This window comes from Enhydra lutris, unplaced genomic scaffold (assembly GCF_002288905.1).
Source record: "Enhydra lutris kenyoni isolate GAN:26980312 unplaced genomic scaffold, ASM228890v2 scaffoldscaffold1, whole genome shotgun sequence".
Lineage (NCBI taxonomy): Eukaryota > Metazoa > Chordata > Mammalia > Carnivora > Mustelidae > Enhydra > Enhydra lutris.
This window is the reverse complement of record NW_019154085.1, coordinates 63,131,574-63,150,206: the sequence shown is the minus strand read 5'-3', so window position 1 is coordinate 63,150,206 and position 18,633 is coordinate 63,131,574. Positions and strand designations below refer to the sequence as shown.

General features: G+C 37.3%; 1 protein-coding gene across 1 annotated transcript in view; it reads left to right on the top strand.

The window, feature by feature from the left end:
• The window catches only part of LOC111149777 (sodium channel protein type 1 subunit alpha), a 145,481-nt gene that overhangs the window by 44,159 nt on the left and 82,689 nt on the right, over positions 1-18,633 (top strand). Inside the window, exon 2 of the mRNA XM_022507393.1 lies at positions 17,806-18,118. Coding sequence (XP_022363101.1) covers positions 17,855-18,118 — 264 coding nt within the window. The 5' untranslated portion in view covers positions 17,806-17,854. The remainder of the gene's footprint in view (positions 1-17,805; positions 18,119-18,633) is intronic.

The following is an 18,633-nucleotide window of genomic DNA, read 5'->3' as shown; positions in this document are numbered from 1 at the left end:
CTCATCCCTTCCCTTTTGCTTGCAATGCACTGTATAACCTCTCAGACTGTAGGCAGGGTATAATTGCTTTATCTCTTAGAGGTTTGTGACTCACACAAATGTTTAAGAGCATTTTTCTCCTTGTTATTATGGTTATTCATGTTCAGCAGTTGTTTCCTTAGTGATCTGAATTGCCTTCTTTTTCTTTCATTCTTGAGTTTATACGCATACGACCTGCTGAGTCAAGAGGAGAGCGATAAAATCAACAAAGGGGACAAGTCACTGATGTGGAAGGATGCATTACCCAAATCTTTGAAGATAGTTCATACTGTTTATAAGACAAGAAACCTGACTATCTAGTGCAGGAGGAAGGACATGTTATCTCTGCCATGAGTTTGCTTTCCAGAGCCTTCTATTTGACCTTTTTGTTAAAAATAAAAACCAATATTATTCATTTAACCACCAGGAGTTACACACATAGCGAGGCCATAATGAAATTAATAAACTTGATCTGTCTTGCTGTTTTATTTTTATTGCCATCTCTCCACCATTGATGAAAATCTTCTTCTCGCTGTTTTAACATTCAACCATTTTCCACTTGCAAAAAATAGAGCCCAGTACTGATTCCCCTCAGCAGTTAAGGACTGTCTTCAAGAACAGTTCTAGGAGTGAGTTCTTTCTGGGGCTACCTTATTTTTTGCCCCCATTCTATCCTTTCTCCCTGGCATGTGATGATTTTATCAGAAAATCCCCACTAAAATTAGTTCAGCCGTAAATATCCCTCCACTGAAGTTAACAGTTCCCGCCCAAGCCCACACGATACCTCTTCCCACCAAAAAAGAATCCCCGGGCCTCTGTCTTGACTCACTTTGCTACAGAGAAATGAGTTAGATGTTGAGAAATACGCAGTCTCTTTAAATTCATGTTGACATATGAACATTTCATTCTTAGCAAAGATCTTTGTCTTTTAAAAGGGAATGCATGTTAACTGAACAGAAAGTGTTAACTAGTTGAATTTTAGGCAATGTGAAAAGAATTTTTAGCAGGGAAGCCTTTTTTCAGATTTAGGGTTTAGTAAACAAAAATACAGGAAGTGTGAATTTCAGATAAACAATAAATTATTTTTTGAATAGGTATGCCTGAAATATTGTATGGGATATGCTCATACTAAAAAAATAAATAAATAAATAAAATAAAAATGAATCTGTTGTTATCTGAGGTTCAAATTTAACTGAGTGTCATGTATTTTTTCTGGCAACAGTATTGAAATTTCTTAAATTATCTTGATGGTTACGGGTATCCTCCGTGGCTTCAGAGGGCCTTGGCTCTCCCTACCTCCAGTCAGGTTAGGAGCTGGCCTTTGAACACGATTACATTTCCTCCATCCAGCGCTCTACCCTGAAAAGAACAGCAGCTGTTGCTACAAATCTAGCACTTTTCTAGGCCAACTCTGTAACGTTTTAACGACAGTAATGCCCTGCCTGCCCAGGAGCTTTGGGAATTTACTGGAGGCAGGACTGGAGTGACAGTCGAGAAATATTTGGGAATTTAAGCAGAAGGAAAAGCAATTTGAATGTAAGCGTTAGTGGAATGTAATAATCGTATTTAAATTATTTATAAGGTTTTATTTAACAAAGTATATATTTAAATGACTTCAGCTGCCACCTGCTATTGAAGATAACAAAAAGGAAATTTTTCTCAGTACTTACGGAATGTTAGAAAACATTCTGAGATGGAGGAACAGATATGGATCCAAAAGCATGCCTGTTTTCTCCTTCTTTTTTTTTCTTAAAGAATTTGTGTGTTAACTATCTCTTTCCAGTTTTTCATCACTGACATCTGACAAAAGGCAGTGGCAACCTCAAAAATGGTTAAGTGGAAAGAATGTGGGACTTGCACTGAACTTTATGTTTTCTTGTCTTACGTGTTTATTAACATTCAGTTTGATGTACCAGACATATTTTTAAATGATACGAGCATGAAAATGTGCATGTAGATTAGAGGAAAATCACTCTGGCCTGATAATTTTGTGTGGGACACTGAATACAAATGACACAACGGTTGCCCAATTATTAAAACGTGGTTTACTGATCAGAATTCAGCCCAGCATTGCAGTTCACTGCACACACATGCACATACCCACACATGGACTTAACTCGTGGGGTTAGGAAAGATGGCCAGTTTTTCATGCTTCAGTGTTCTGTGTCCATTTCCTTCCTCTCTGGGACTAAAAAAAAAAAATGAATCCACTAAGATCAGAAATACCTAATTTTCCAAGTAGCCTAAAGTCTATATCATAAGGCAGCCTATAAAAGGAATTTGCTTACATTCCAATATTTCCAATATTGTTCTTTTCCCTTTGGCAACTTATATCCTTCCAGCCCTGCCCAGGACCTTGTGCTTGGTATGCATTCAGTAAATATTTCAGGGATGAACAAAATTGATTGCACATACTGCATGTCACAAACCAGACAGGAATAGACGTGGCTAGGGCTCTGCTGTGACAGATGTGCTGGACATCTGGTAGCATCCCGCTCTAGGTGACCATCATCTGCTGATGGGCACTCAATCTATATAAAACTATAACCATACCTAAGGGTCACTTTAACCCAGACCAGTATTCCACAAAAGGAATGTAGTGAGAATGACTGAAGCCACAGAACAGACTAAAAGCTGCTAACCTAAGTATTGCATATAATAAATTAAACAAATTTTATTGGATAGATGATACATGACATATACAGAAAATTCAGTATAGTGAGTTTCTGAATCAGGACTTTATCCTTCATCTTGTAAGATCAGTTTCTGTAAGTTCTTTTAGCTTACCCTGTACCCATATGGTTCTCCTTTGAACAAGAGTTCATAGCAAAAATTGCAGTAATTTTATTACTTTGCCTATCATTGTTCCACGTTCAGATTTTATATATATAATCTTTATCAACTCTGATAATTTCTGGTCTCAATTTCTTATAATTCAAGAGAATTACTTTTGTCTTGAGGCCACTTGGAAAACTGAAAGTGTCTAACACCCGGTCCTCATAACTCAGGGTGGTTAATTTGTGTGCGACACTCCCCTCTCCCCATGTCTCCCACCATGTCTTTCTCTCGTTCTTCACCAGGTAGCTCTGTCCTCGGTCTACCCAGCTGCCTCTGGTTCTGGCCATATTTCCCCACACATCAGCTGTGCCCTGGGCAGTTTCACTGTGTGATGAGGGGGCTTCATATGAATTCCCTTGAATGGGAGAGTAACTTCAAGTTGAGTTTATGCTAAAGAAGAACCCCTGAGCAGAATTCCACACTCCAGGACATTTTCTGTCCGACACCATTTAAACACACGGCTACAGTATCTCACTTCACACTCTTGAGTTTTCAGGCAGCACACATAACAGTGAAGGGGGAAACCCATACAAAAATAAAAAATAAGAAAAAAAAAAAACCTATGAGTTTTTAAGGACGCTAATGCCTAGACATTCAGTAAAGATAGTACCAAAGTCTGATCATGCCTACCATGAGACCTGAAAGGGTTTATGTATTGATTGAAAATATTGCATTATTTCCCTGAAATAGTTATTAAAGTAGATACTGGCAAAAAGGGAGCGTGACAATTTTTCCCTCCACATCTTGTGTTAAAATGTTAGTGCTAGTGCTGACTTCTTTTTTCCTCAACCGGAATTGCACCAAGTAAGCCTGATTTTTTCTCTCCCATTATTGTCCCATAGCAAAGGATGAACGCTGACTCTGCACTTTCCCTGGCTGCTCCTTACAGCTGCATAACTCCCACCTTTACCAGCACCACAGGCGCAAATAAATGATTGGCATTGCCTGAAAGAAAGCAGCAAGAATAATGGCCTTCATTCTTTCTATATCTTTGTGAGGTTTATATTAAATTACTTTTAAACAGTGGTTTTGGAAAAATATTGAATGGACTCCTGACATTTCTACAGACAGAGGGGAAGGGCGGGGAGTGTGAGGAAGATGAGCTACAGAAGTGAGATGAGTGGCTGGGGAAAAGGGCAGAAATGGGGGATCAAGGAGAGCTGGAAGAGAAGAAAACGAGCAAGGAGAAAGGGAAGGAAAGCAGATGAACAGGCCTGACCACTGTGCTTCTGCTCCTTCTGTTATCCACTCTGTTGAAAATCTGCCCTGTATAACCTGGACTTAGGCTGTGCCTTCCTCAGTGCCCGCCACACAGGCGTGGGAGGCTCTCCGTGCTTCCGTCACACTCAGTATCTCCAAGTGTCCAACCACAGACACAGCCCAAAGAGACTTCTACTCTTTCTCTCTACCCTCCCAAACCTCTGTGGCCAGACCACACACCCACCAAAATTAGAGCAATTACTTTCAAACATAGAAGACTTCTTTATGAAGAGACTTTAATTGAAACAATTTGTTTATAATTAAGGTTCTTGCTGTAATCTTGATCCAAACTAAATTGTGCCAGCGAATATCATTCAGTTATCCTGAGTAGGATGTTCAAGAAGAGATCCTGAATTTCACAGGGTTTATAACGTGGGCTAGCCACCATCCTACTTTCTATGGCTGTCTTTCAAGGGGAAAAAAACCCATCCTAATGATATTATGTTCTTCATGACAGAACTACTGGCAGGTCTGAATCTCATTCAAAAGTTGTATTTGAGAGAGACGTTTCTGTATCATTTGTTAAATCGGTTTAGCAGTCTGGTCATTGATTAGTGGCTTTTGCTCACAGATTAGTTAACTTTGCTGTGTTAAATCAACCCAGAAGTTCAGTGATGTACAAACTTGTTAGTGGTTACTGGCTGGCTCTGACTGCTCTGTCTACCAGTCTTCCTGTTCCAGGACCCAAGCAGAGGGAGCAGCCTCTATTTGAGACATGCCATTCTCAGGAATGAGGGAAAAGAAAAAGGCTGGGTGGACCCACAACACAGCCTTCAGTGCGGTTGAGCTTCCGTGTGGTTGAAGACTGTTTGTCTTCTCTGCTCATATTGGCCAAGCAAGTCACCTAGTCAAAGGGACAATGGGTCAAGGAAGTACATTCCAGGAACATCACCTGCCCAGAGGGGCTGCAAGTCACAAGGCAGTAGGCACAAAGGAAGCAGTGATTCTCACCTCAATTCAATTCCATGGGGCACTTGTTACAGCCTTTTGGTTCCATTACACCTGCTGCTGTGTGCAATGCTCAACATAAAGAGGAGTTTGGGGCAAGACTAAGCTTCTCCCTATCAAGGATCTCCTCTGCCAGCTGTCCCCTCTGAGATGTTATCGCCTGCCTAAGGCTCTGCCACCCCCTTCCCTATCTAGAGACTCTAACTGTTCACAGCAGCATCTATCTCCCCCATCTCCCTGCTCTGGGTCTTTAAACCTCATGTCTGCAATGCATGTGTCAGAGTTGACCCAGAAGAAGGAAAGCATGGACTTCATGCAGCCTCTGTTTATTGCTTTACTACAATTCACGAGGTGATAAAGACCTTACCATTCAATCTGCTTGAAATGATAAAAATATCTATACAAGCAGAGCACACACAAATTTATATTTCAATAAATGGTGCCACCACATAACAAGTTTTCTAAAGGCTGAGGCTCTCGGTGCAAGTCAAGGACGCAAATGTGCCAGCACTTCCTACTGTCGATGCATCTTTTTTTTTTTTATTATTATTTTTTTTTTTTGACAGAGAGAGACACAGTGAGAGAGGGAACAGAAGCAGGGGGAGTGGGAGAAGGAGAAGCAGGCTTCCCGCTGAGCAGGGAGCCTGAGGCGGGGCTTGATCCCAGGCCAGCACTTAATGACTGAGCCACCCAGGTGGCCCTCAATGCATCTTTTTACTCAGAAATACACTAAGTACAAGATAAGTGCTGTACTGAGTTGTAGTTGAGTGGTTTCTGGGATTCAGGGAACAAATTGATGGTATAGTTAAAGGCATTGTATGGAAATAACAGTTGGCTATAGGAATGGACCCAGTGAACTGTTTTGCCTAATAAAATTTACCATAGGGCAAAGGAGAATAGGACTGAAGACAGGATGATATCTATTTAAGTTTAAGTAGGAAAGTTCTCTGTGGAGCAAGAATACAAGTGTTTGGGCTTCAACAGTATATGTATGGTCAAGTGCATTATGGGAACAGATTTGAATGATTCAGTGTATTTTTTTTTTTCAATTCACTAAATACTGCCTCAAACATATTGCCAAACCAAGATATATTCAAAGTTAACTCCAATTGATGGGATTGGGACATTAGGTCCTATTTTGTTTTTCTAAACATGTAATTCAATCATTATACATTGAGGCAAGAACGCCTAGTAATCGCACAATTTTATTAATTAAAAAGTAATGCATTGTATATTTCTTGATTCTAAACATCCCTAGAATAGAGTGTTTTATTTTGGTTCAACATATAGTATTTTTTATTCCACTCTTTGTGTTAAGTTTGCATTAGCATCTGAAGTAAATATAGACCATCTATTGAACAGAGTAATAAATGATGTCGATTTGAACAGAGTAGTTTATTGATATTGGATCGACTAAGGCTCTAGTGGATTGAGTGAATTTTGGAGCTTGTGGTTTATTATTCAAGTTCCCTGAAAAACACTCTTAAGATACACAATGTAGATGTCAATATATGTTAGATACATGACCTTATTTTAAATGGAATCGACATATAGCATTAAAAAATTTAGAGATGCATTATAAAAATTTTAAAAGAATGTAAGTGTTTTAGACACATGGATGAAATATGTTGTTTAATCTCAATTATCATACTTAAAATGGATATTATTAAAAACCAAATGAAATAGAGACTTTTTAACACACATACCAAACCAAATTATTTCTAGAAAAGAAATTTGTAAAACAATATTTCCTAGGCTTGTGAAATTCCATGTAAAAAGCACTTTCTTTCTTGGGTGTGAAAAAAAAGAATTATGTGAGATCACAACTGTAAGAATAACATTTTACCTAGTTATTTTTATTATTATTGGCAGCAACATTCTTTTGTAAAATGGGTGGCAGATACACCACAAAACCAACGGAAACACTTCATGAATTGCCATGCCCAGATGGTTTATATGCCCAGAATAGTAATGGGACTGTACAGGAGCTGACAGTCATTTTGGCAGGAGTCTGTTTGGTTTCTCCTTAGCATGAAAATCAAACCACTTTAAAGACAGAATTGCAGGTATAGGAATTTTCTTTCCCCACCTCAAATTATGTAGTATAAGGGTATCAAGATATATTAAGTGTTTAATTATAACTTTGGTGTTAGGAAATCTTTGGGGAAATTGAAGTGGGGCAGATGAATTCAAGAAAGTGATCTGCTCAGTAGATAACTAGAAATAACCAGGTTTAGCGAAACATAAAGAAGTTATTTAAGAGTGGAGGATGGGCTAGATGGGGGATGGGGATTGAGGAGGGCACTTGTAATGAGCACTGGGTTTTGTATGTAAGCGATGAATCACTGAGTTCTACTCCTGAAACTAACATTGCACATGTGTTAACTAACTAAAATTTAAACAAAAAAAAAAAAAAATGAAATGAAAAACAAAGGTTACTGACGTAAAGTATAAATTGACAGTGGAAATATAGTTCATTAGATTTTAAGTCTGCCTGATATAGTTTCTAAATTTAAATATTACAATTACCTTTTTCTTTTGATGTCAGATTTTCTAAGATAGTCTCCATTTCCGCAAAACACTTTATTTACTAGATTTGTTTCAGGTGTCTTTAAGGAATATAATTTGAGTGTTTTACATGTTTCTAAAGAATATAATTTGAGTGAATATTAGTTTAATGTGGCTACTTATGTTGTATTTACGTACACTTTACTAGGTTTGAGATCATGTAAGTGCTTGAAAATTATTTTGTAACTGCTAGATATGGACAGGCAGTGGTTTGGGAATCAGGGAATAAAAATTCTGATCCCAGTTCTGCCATTATTAAGCTGTGTGACCCTGGACATATCACATACTTATTTTGGATTTTGGAAGCACAAAAATTCTAAAAGAAGAAATGTCCACTTTGCTTTGATTCAGTTTGTTTCCTGTCAAGTGAGAGGGATAAATTAGACAATCCTTAACTCTTCTTTAAATGTTTGCCATTTCTTGATCTTATGATGACTTTTCTTTGTCTGAGTCTCTTAAAATACCTTACTTAACGTTTCAGAAGTTCAGAGGTTGAGGCAAAGTAAGTCATCTTGGCCTGAAAGCCTGTCTTATAGACTCCAGTGACCCCTTCCTCATCAGCATCAAAATACTATTACAGTGAGGATTACATATATTCTCCTGTCTGTAAAGAAAAACTTTAAAGCTACAATCTGAGAAAACATAAAGCTGTATGTTTGGTTCACTCATCAGTTGGTTAATTGATTTTTCTTCCCTGTAAATTTTTTCCAGGGCCAGATAAAGTATGAAATAGTAGTAATAATTTAATAACTCATAATGGTAGAAGCTTGAAGGAGAAGATGAGGATTGTCTCACCAGGTTGGTGGCGGGAGGGGTAGGCAGTGGAGATGGAGGATTACTTTTCGGGTTTAGAAACAACATGGAATTTAAGGACACAGTGGAAGCAAAAATATCTCATCAGAAGTTAACAGTTATGCTATTCTTTGCCTAAACCCACGATGACATTAGAATGCAAAGTTGTGGGTATTAGTAGTCTCTTAGGGGGAACGTTAAATAGCATCTGTCTTTCTCACCCACATACTGAACCAAGAGAAAAATTAAACAAAGGACTAAGATAGATACGTAACAAAATATCACATTCATAGCTCATAGAAGTTTGTTTGGAGGATGTAGCTTTGTGTGAAAGCCCAAAAAAGCCTGCAAACCAAACTCCAGAGTTAACCAGACCCGCACACCCAGGCCCAAGTTGTCACAGATCGAAGTTGTCACAGATCGAACTTCCCAAAAAGAAGTTACATAGTCATTAATTTATAAAAGGCCAAACTTCTTCACATACAAAGCATGTATAAGATTGCCTTCATGTTTAAGGCTTTCTGTGTGAAATCCTGCAATGAAAAGGAAATACTTCATTCTGAGCTATTGTAGACATTTCCATTTGGGTGGGAAAATTCAGGTGCCCAAAGGTGTCTGAACTATGAGGACTCATGAGTTAAGATTACTTTAAATGAAGCTCCTTTGGGTGCCTGGGTGGCTCAGTGGGTTAAGCCTCTGCCTTTGGCTCAGGTCATGATCTCAGGGTCCTGGGATCGAGCCCCACATTGGGCTCTCTGCTAAGCAGGGAGCCTGCTTCCCCCTCTCTCTCTGTCTGCCTCTCTGGCTACTTGTGATCTCTCTGTCAAATAAATAAATATAATCTTTTTAAAAAATAAAATAAATGAAGCTCTTTCACAAGAGTGATCAAAACCATTTTGTTCACCAGTCCAGGCTGCGTTAGTATAAAAATCTTTTGGCTGCCATACACAATTGTTCCAGTCCAGTATGGAATGCATATATAATCTTCTACAGAAAAGAGAGATACAAAATGTCCAGAAGCAGAGACTTCATCCAGTACTAGAATGTTTATTATAATAATATAGATAAGGAATTTGGAAAGTCGTAGAAGTGCTACAGAATATTATCATTACTAACTTTCTGATCTTACAAAGCCTCCCCAAGAATGTGTAGTATTATTAAATGTAATTCTAAAGGTACTGATTTAGCTTCCCCCTTTTTTTATGTTTGATATCATCAGAATGCATCATTTCTTTTATTTATCATTTCTATATTCTGACAAATTTTCCCCTTTTATCTTTCACCCAGATTAATTAATATTGGGCTATTACTTTATTTCTTTTCAGTCTCAAATCCTATTTATTTTTTTAACCACCTTTTTACCACAGCCTCTGGCTTCCATTTATTCTCTTTTGGATTTTTTTCCCCTTATTTTCTTTAGGACTTCTTATCTAATTGTTTTTTACTTTTGTTTTGCTTGGCCTCCTAAAGAGTCATTCTTCTTCCATTTTTCTTTTCTTTAAAGATTTTATTTATATATTTGAGAAAGCGAGAAAGAGAGAAAGAGTCGGGGCAAGGGGGAACAGGGGCAAAAGGAGAGGGAGAAGCAGGCTTCCCGCTGAGCAGGGAGCCCAATGTGGGGTTTGATCCCAGGACCCTGGGATCATGACCTGAGCCAAAGGTAGAAGCTCAACTAACCGAGCCACCCAGGTACCCCTTCCATTTTCCTATTGTTCATTATACTACTTGTTCCCGACATTTTTTTTATTCTTTCAGATTTGCTGTCTGTGAATATATACTTCCCATTATTTTTGTGTTCTTAATTATGGTTCTTTCTTTCTTTTTCTTTCTTTCTTTTTTGGTTTTCTTTCTTTATTTTGTCTAAATGCATATCCCTATTCCTCTTGAAAATACAATTGTGTCTGTGAAGTCTTTTCACTCAGAAAGTGAACATGTCATCTTACCTCTTTTGAAAGTTAACTTTTTGAAAGTTAGCAAAGGCTCCTCTGTCAACCCAAAGACATCTATAAATGCTTTCTCTTGTAAAGAGAAAGGTGTGAGCCAAAACCACAAATTTTGTGAGGTTCTCCCTTTCCATATGGAATGAGATATAATTTCACAAAATTAGGACCATTTATTCAGTTAATCATTTTTGCACTAAAGAGTGAAGTTTCCTTTCAAATGTAAATGAAAAACTCGTGATTTATTTTTACACTTTTTAGCAAAGTATGTACAAATTCCAAATATAATTTAGAATTTTTTCTATAGTGTTACTGACAAAATATTAATATTAAATTGTATCTGATAGTTTCTAGATATTCCATAAATAAACTTATGGGATAGGTTATAATTTTAAAAATTTATTCATGTAATTAATATAAGATTTTCTTTTAATATTTTATTTATTTATTTGAGAGAGAGACAGCGAGAGAGAGCATGAGCAAGGAGAAGGTCGGAGGGAGAAGCAGACTCCCCATGGAGCCGGGAGCCCAATGCGGGACTCGATCCCAGGACTCCAGGATCATGACCTGAGCTGAAGGCAGTCGCTCAACCAACTGAGCCACCCAGGTGCCCACTATAAGATTTATTTTTAAATAGGTATTTGAATATAAGGTCTACTTAGAGTTACAAAAACCCTCTCATTAATCTCAGTGGGATGTCATTATAATATGCATGAAGTTGCTCATATATAATAATTCCAGTGTTGGAACTAATTTATAATTATATATAATACAGTTAAAGTGATCATATTTGTAAACATAAAATGCTTTTCTTCTGTCTTCCTGGTTGTTTACTTCTGCAGCTGGAACTCATAGCCAGTAAGCAGGAAGATTTGCCTGGAGGGCTTTTCTCAAATGAACTATTTCTGGAAAATAGGAAGGCTTTTAAGTAACTTGCTGTTCCATCTACACAACTTCATGGGCAATGATCTCCAACATAGCATTCCCTTTGAAGGGCAGTTATTGGCCACAGTGATCATATATATTTAAAATATAGCTATATATAAAATCCAAAATATACATATTAAGGAAGTTGCAAAAACAGTGAAATAGAAAGAATGAAACCAAATGGGATGGTCAAAAACATACCAGATAAATGCAAACAAGAAGAAAGTAGGAGTTATAAGATGATATCAGACAAAACTGTCTTCAAAAGGAAAGATATTAAAGTGAGATGAGGCCTGCTTATGGTAGTAAAGGGTTCAGTCCACTCCGAAGATCACACCAAATAACATAGCATTAAAATTCATAGAACAGGGGCGCCTGGGTGGCTCAGTGGGTTAAAGCCTCTGCCTTTGGCTCCGGTCATGATCCCAGGGTCCTGGAATCGAGCCCCACATCGGGCTCTCTGCTCGGCAGGGAGCCTGCTTCCTCCTCTGTCTCTGCCTGCCTCTCTGCCTACTTGTGATCTCTGTCTGTCAAATAAATAAATAAAATCTTTAAAAAGAAAAAAAAATTCATAGAACAAAAATTGCAGGGACTACAAGAATAAATAGAAACACATTAAAAACAGGCTTTAACTTTCCTCTTTCAACTCATAATAGATCAAGTAGAACAAAAATATGTACAGATGTAGAGGATCTAAACAAGGTAAATTTAACTGAGATATACTGAACTCTATAGCTTTAAAACAAAGAAAATCTTTTCTGTGTTCTTGGAAGATCATTTAAAAAAATCTCTATTAGGACAAAAAAGAAATTTAAGTAAATTCCAAAGAACAGAAATAGTACAAAGTGCATTATTGAATTTTAATACAATAACACTAAACATAAATAAATAAGAAGAAATCTGTCATTTGGAAATTGTAAATACTTCCTCTTACACAGCTTTTACAATAAAGAGAAATTTGAAAAGCAAATTTGAGTTAATTTTAAGAATTTTCTGATTATTTTTGTTTATTTTTCCAAGCTTGTACAATTCTAAAATTTTCTTGTTATTTTTGTGAAGGGTATATTTAATTTATCAATTAATTCAGGAAAATTTCGTATCTTTATTATATTGTATTTCTATCCAAGAAAAGGATGTGTCTTTCCATATATACTTTGTTTTAGATTATTCAAAGACTTTTTAAAAAGAATTCTTACATTGTATTTATGAAATGTTCATTAATTATGTTTTCTCCTTCTAAATAGACTATTTTTTAGGGGTGCCTGGGTGGCTCAGTGGGTTAGAGCCTCTGCTTTCAGCTCAGGTCATGATCCCAGGGTCCTGGGATGGAGTCCCGCATCCGGCTCTCTGCTCAGCAGGGAGCCTGCTTCCCTTTCTCTCTCTGCCTGCCTCTCTGCCTACTTGTGATCTCTCTGTCAAATAAATAAAATCTTTAAAAAAAAGTATAATAAATAAATAAATAGACTATATCTTAGATTCACATAAAAATTGAGCAAGAAGTACAAAGTTCCCATATATGCCCAGTCCCCGAATAAGCACTGTCCATGTCAATATTGTACAGCAGAGTGGTACTTTTGTTACAATTGATGAATCTACAGTGACACATTGTTATCACCCCAAGTACATAGTTTAGATTACCATTCACTCTTGTTGTCTATGGGTTTGGACAAATGTATATTGACTTGTATCTACCATTATGATATTATAATATCATAATTTTCACTGTCCTAAAAATCCTCTGAAAAGAGAATCCTCTGAAAACAGAAAAGTTTCACTGTCCTAAAAATCCGCTGTACTTCACATATTCATTGTTCTTTCCCCACTAACACCTGGCAACCACTGCTCTTTACTGTGTCCATAATTTTGCCTTTTCCAGAATTTCATATAATTGGAATCATACAGTATGTAGCTTTTTTCTGATTGACCCTTCCACCTAGTATTATGCATTTAAGTTGCCTTGTTTCTAATCTTAGTGGGAAAGGTTCTAGTTTCTTCTATTGTGTTTTTAAATACATATTATTCCTGTAAAGAAAATCTATTGAGTTTCTTATGCTTTTGAAGCCAGACACTTAATTCTCTTACTATTTGTAGGAGTTTTTCAGGTGTTTACACAATATGCAAATAAGTATAATTTTACTTCCTCTGTCCTAAATGCAATTATTTCTCACTTCTAATTGGATTGGCTTGTACTTTCGGCAAATTGTTAAGTAGTAGTGTTGGGTTTTTTCCTTGATTTTACTGAAAGTACATCTACTTTGTGAAGTACTGAAAGTACTTTGTGAAGTTTGTTGCTGACTTTGATGTTCATACAAATGAATATATATATTTTAACATACCATGAAAGTAGCATCGTGTATTGGTGAAAAAAAGTTAGTGTATGCAGTGATTATTGTTGGTTGGGATAACTAAGGGAAAAAAAAAAGAGTCCATCTTATTTCATCTAGAAAACAAATTCCAAACAGAAAAAGATTTAACTTTATAAAATTAAAGCGCAAAATTGCTAAAAATGCAAGAAGAGGACTTGATCTATCATATATCCCTCCACTCCCCCAGAACACGGATGCTTCCCTCGGCATGACACAAAAATCTAGAAGCCAAAGGAGAATTACAGTTAGATCATCATGTTAACATCCACATGTCTTAACCCGTAGCACAGAAACACCGCCAACTCAGAAAATACATACCTTTTGAAAAGGTCCAAAATTAAATTGTTGATGCCATATCTAAAAAGTTGATATAGATTTAAAAAGAAAGAAATGAAAATAGGGACTGTTATGTAAATAGGAAGTCACAGAAAAGAAAATTTAAAAACAGCTCTTAACCATATGGAAAAAAGTTCAGCTTTCCTCATAGTAAGACAAATGCCAATTAAAACTATAATATGATCCCATTTTTGTCCCAATCAGATTGGAAATATTGAAAATACAATTTAAAACACATTACGTGGTGAAGATGTAAATAGGCACAACATTATATTGCTGTTAGGAGAACCGATACTTCAGAACGAGTGATTTTGCAATACTGACATTAAAGACTCACCTTTTACACAGCCAAGTGCATTTTTAGAAACTAATACCATAAGTAGGTCCACAGATATGTAAAAATATGTGTATGAAATATATTAGTTGCAGCTTTATTTAGAATAGCAAAGGATTAGAAACAACCTGAATACTCATAACTGGGCAATTGATTCAATCTATTATAGTACATAGAAACAACGGAAGACCATGTGGCCGATAAAAAGAGAGTTGAATCTGTAAAAATTAATAAGGAATGAACTCTATATTATTAAGTGAAAAATGAAAGGTTCAGAAGAGTTTGTATACTAAGATACTATCTGTATGCTTTTTAATAGAAAATGTGTGAATATGCCTACAGTCACGTGACCAGTGTTTACCTATTACATACCTGGAAAAATAAATGGAGACAGAGAACAGTGGTTACCTCTGGGAGTCGAATTGAGCATTGGAGGACAGGTGGTAGGAAGAGTTTATGCTGTATTTTCTTTTAAATGATTTGAGTTTATGTCATTTACACATATTTTCTGTCAAAAAACAAATGAGTTAAAAAGGAAAACATCTGTGTCATAATAATTCCCTTATGAGAAAATGTACCATACTTGTTATCCCTAAACTTTTATTTCCAAATAAATAGCTTAGCTGCCAGTGTTTTCCTGATGTCTTATGGGAAAGATAAGGTTGTTTTTTGTTTTTTTATAATTTTTAATTTTTTATTAACATATGATGTATTATTTGCCCCAGGGGTACAGGTCTGTGAATCATCAGGCTTACACATTTCACAGCACTCACCATAGCACATACCTTCCCCAATGTCCATAACCCAGCCACCCTATCCCTATCCCCCCACCCCCATCAACCCTCAGTTTAATCATGAGATTAAGAGTCTCTTATGGTTTGTCTCCCTCCCAATCCCATCTTCTTTCATTTTTTCCTTCCCTACCCCCCAAACCCCCTGCCCTGCCTCCCAAATTCCTCATATCAGAGAGATCATATGATAATTGTCTTTCTCTGATTGACTTATTTCGTTCATCCTAATATCCTCTAGTTCCATCCATGTTGTCGCAAATGGCAAGATTTCGATTCTTTTGATGGCTGCATAGTATTCCTTTGGGTATATATACCGCATTTTCTTTATCCATTCATCTGTTGATGGATATCTAGGCTCTTTCCATAGTTTGGCTATTGTGGACATTGCTGCTATAAACATTCGGGTGCACTTGCCCCTTGGGTCACTACATTTGTATCTTTAGGGTAAATACCCAGTAGTGCGATTGCTGGGTCATAGGATAGCTCTATTTTCAACTTTTTGAGGAACCTCCATACTGTTTTCCAGAGTGGCTGCACCAGCTTGCATTCCCACCAACAGTGTAGGAGGGTTCCCCTTTTTCTGCATTCTTGCCAACATCTGTTGTTTTTAATTTTAGCCATTCTGACTGGTGTGAGGTGGTATCTCACTGTGGTTTTGATTTTTATTTCCCTGATGCTGAATGATGCTGAGTACTTTTTCATGAGTCTGTTAGCCATCTGGATGTCTTTTTTGTAGAAATGTCTGTTCATGTCTTCTGCCTATTTCTTGATTGGATTATTTGTTCTTTGAGTGTTGAGTTTGATAAGTTCTTTTTTGATTTTGGATGCTGGTCTTATATCTGATATGTCATTTGCGACTATCTGGAAGAGGTAGAGTTTTAAGGTAAAAATATTCCTTTTCCAGCATGCCTGTGGCTCAGTGGGTTAAGCCTTTGCCTTCGGTTCAGGTCATGATCTCAGGGTCCTGGGATCGAGCCCCACATTGGGTTCTCTGCTCAGCAAGGAGCCTGCTTCCTCCTCTCTTTCTGCCTGCCTCTCTGTCTATTTGTGATCTCTCTCTCTGTCAAATAAATAAATAAAGTCATAAAAAAATTCCTTTTCCATTCATTTAGATTTACTGATTTAATTTTTCTATTCTTCCAGGCCCTGAGCCAATTACAGGTAGATGGTAAGAAGCTCTGAAAGTTTGGTTAGCTCACTTAGTAGACAGAGGGTGCAAATTCAGTCTTGAATGTCCTGCTTGTTTCTGGTCATTCGCTGGAAGACATGGTCATAAACCTCGCAGCAGTGGGAACATCCTCCAGTGAAATTTGAGGGCCCTCTAGAACTCCTCACAAAACAGTCATGGCTGTAGTGTAATTATCGCAGTTTCTATCCGCCAAAGCTGCAATTAACGGCATCATAGCTTGTTGACCTTAATGAGTTAACAGAGTTTCCAGATAAAACTCACGGCCAAGCAGGAGCTTAGGCTCTGGGAAGTTTTGGCTCTGTAGTATCTCTGAAATTTGAGTTCATATTAAATATACCTTGAAAGAATACATTTGGGATTTGGCTCCTGGCATCAGATAAGATCTGACTCTGCTGTATGGAGTTGAGTGTTTTCTCAGGTCCTCATGATACGTTGAGTACAATGGGACTAGAGCATCAGCATGGATAGCATTATTGCTTTAGTGAAGCAAAACACTTCCGTCCTTGTTGACCTTATTGCACCCTGGCTTCTTCCCCATCACTTTTTCCTGAAATAGGAGAATTCTGCTGTCTTCTCTCACCTAAGGCCCAGTCCAGGAATGTCTTCCCAGCTTGGTCTTTTTCTCATTCCTAGTCACATAAAGGGCATTTGTCCGACATGGAACTGTCTCTTTCCGTGTGCATTCAAGAAAGCCAACCCTGTCATGGTTAATGATGTGGGCAGGTCACAGTTCCCAGTGTCTCCATCTCAGGTTAGATCAAGACTCAGGTCTCGGGCTCCATCAGTAGTGACTCTCTGGTGGGTTATTAAGGCTGGCTGAGGCAAACAGTTTGATCGGTTTGGCCAGGAGCCACCTGTCAGGGCTGAAGGGTTGGATTTTATATCCTCTCAGAGACAGCGCCTTTCCACTTCTTCCTGTTGATAAGCTCTCCATTGCCTCTGTGGGGATATATCCTCATCTGGGTGGCTCACAGAGTGAACAGCCCATTAGCGACATGATGGTATTTAGCCTAATGTACTTTAATTAAGGCTATAGTTGAATCACTTTCTTAAGTTATGGCACAGTTCCTGTATCGGCAAAGCACAAGTATTAATAAACATGGGACACTTAACAAAACCCGAGTTAGGAAACAGATCTGTTAAGCCAAAGCCAATGAAGCAGAAAGTAGAATGGTGGTCGTGCGGGGAAGGGGGATGGAGGATTGATACGCGATGGGTATAAAGTTTCAGTTATGCAAGATGACTAAGTACTAGAGAGCTGCGTACAGCCTTGTGCCTGTGGCTAACAATACTGTGTTGCACACTTAAAAATTGATTAGAAGGATATATCTGGTGTTAAATGGTCTTACTACAAAACAATTTATATTTAGCAATTCCATTTCAATTTAATTAGAAACAAAAATCCAATCCTCTGGTTCATATTTCATGACCAGAGTTTATAGACATTAAAATCTTCTTTTAATTTCCTTAGAATATCAGCATCCTTTTTTTTTTTTAGGACTTTCATATGCAGAGTAAATGGTAATTAAAATGTGCAGGATGACAAGATGGAGCAAACAGTGCTTGTACCACCAGGACCTGACAGCTTCAACTTCTTCACCAGAGAATCTCTTGCTGCTATTGAAAGACGCATTGCAGAAGAAAAGGCTAAGAATCCCAAACCAGACAAGAAAGATGATGATGAAAATGGCCCAAAGCCAAATAGTGACTTGGAAGCTGGAAAGAACCTTCCTTTTATTTATGGAGACATCCCTCCAGAGATGGTGTCAGAGCCGCTGGAGGACCTGGACCCGTACTATATCAATAAAAAAGTGAGTGGTTTTTTTAAAAACAGCTTATTGCCTTTTACATACCTTGGACTATAATAGCACCAATACGTGCCAAATTAGCAGAAAGTCCTTCTGTTTAAGAAATAAAACACATTTGTGTGTGTTCTATGCATATGCATCCACGAGAAATAAATTGATTATATCATAACAGATGGAGCTGTCCCAAATGCACCACAACACATACCTAAAAATAAATGTATGATGTAGGCAGGCAGCTAATTGAACAAATTAAAAAGTTCTCCCCAGAGATTGTATTTACTATATAATTTTATGTGTTTTCCACACTTAAAAATCCGGAAATTATCAAAAGTGATAAATATTTCAAAAATACTAGTATTGGTTTCTCATGGAACAAAATTTGGTGCCACAAGGGTTTCAATTTCTATATCACATTATGTATAATAAGTCAATTTCCTACAGAAACTTTTTCCTAACTAGGCAAGAACATTCCTATACAAACTACAGTTTTAAAAATTATTCAGAGCAAATAATAATGT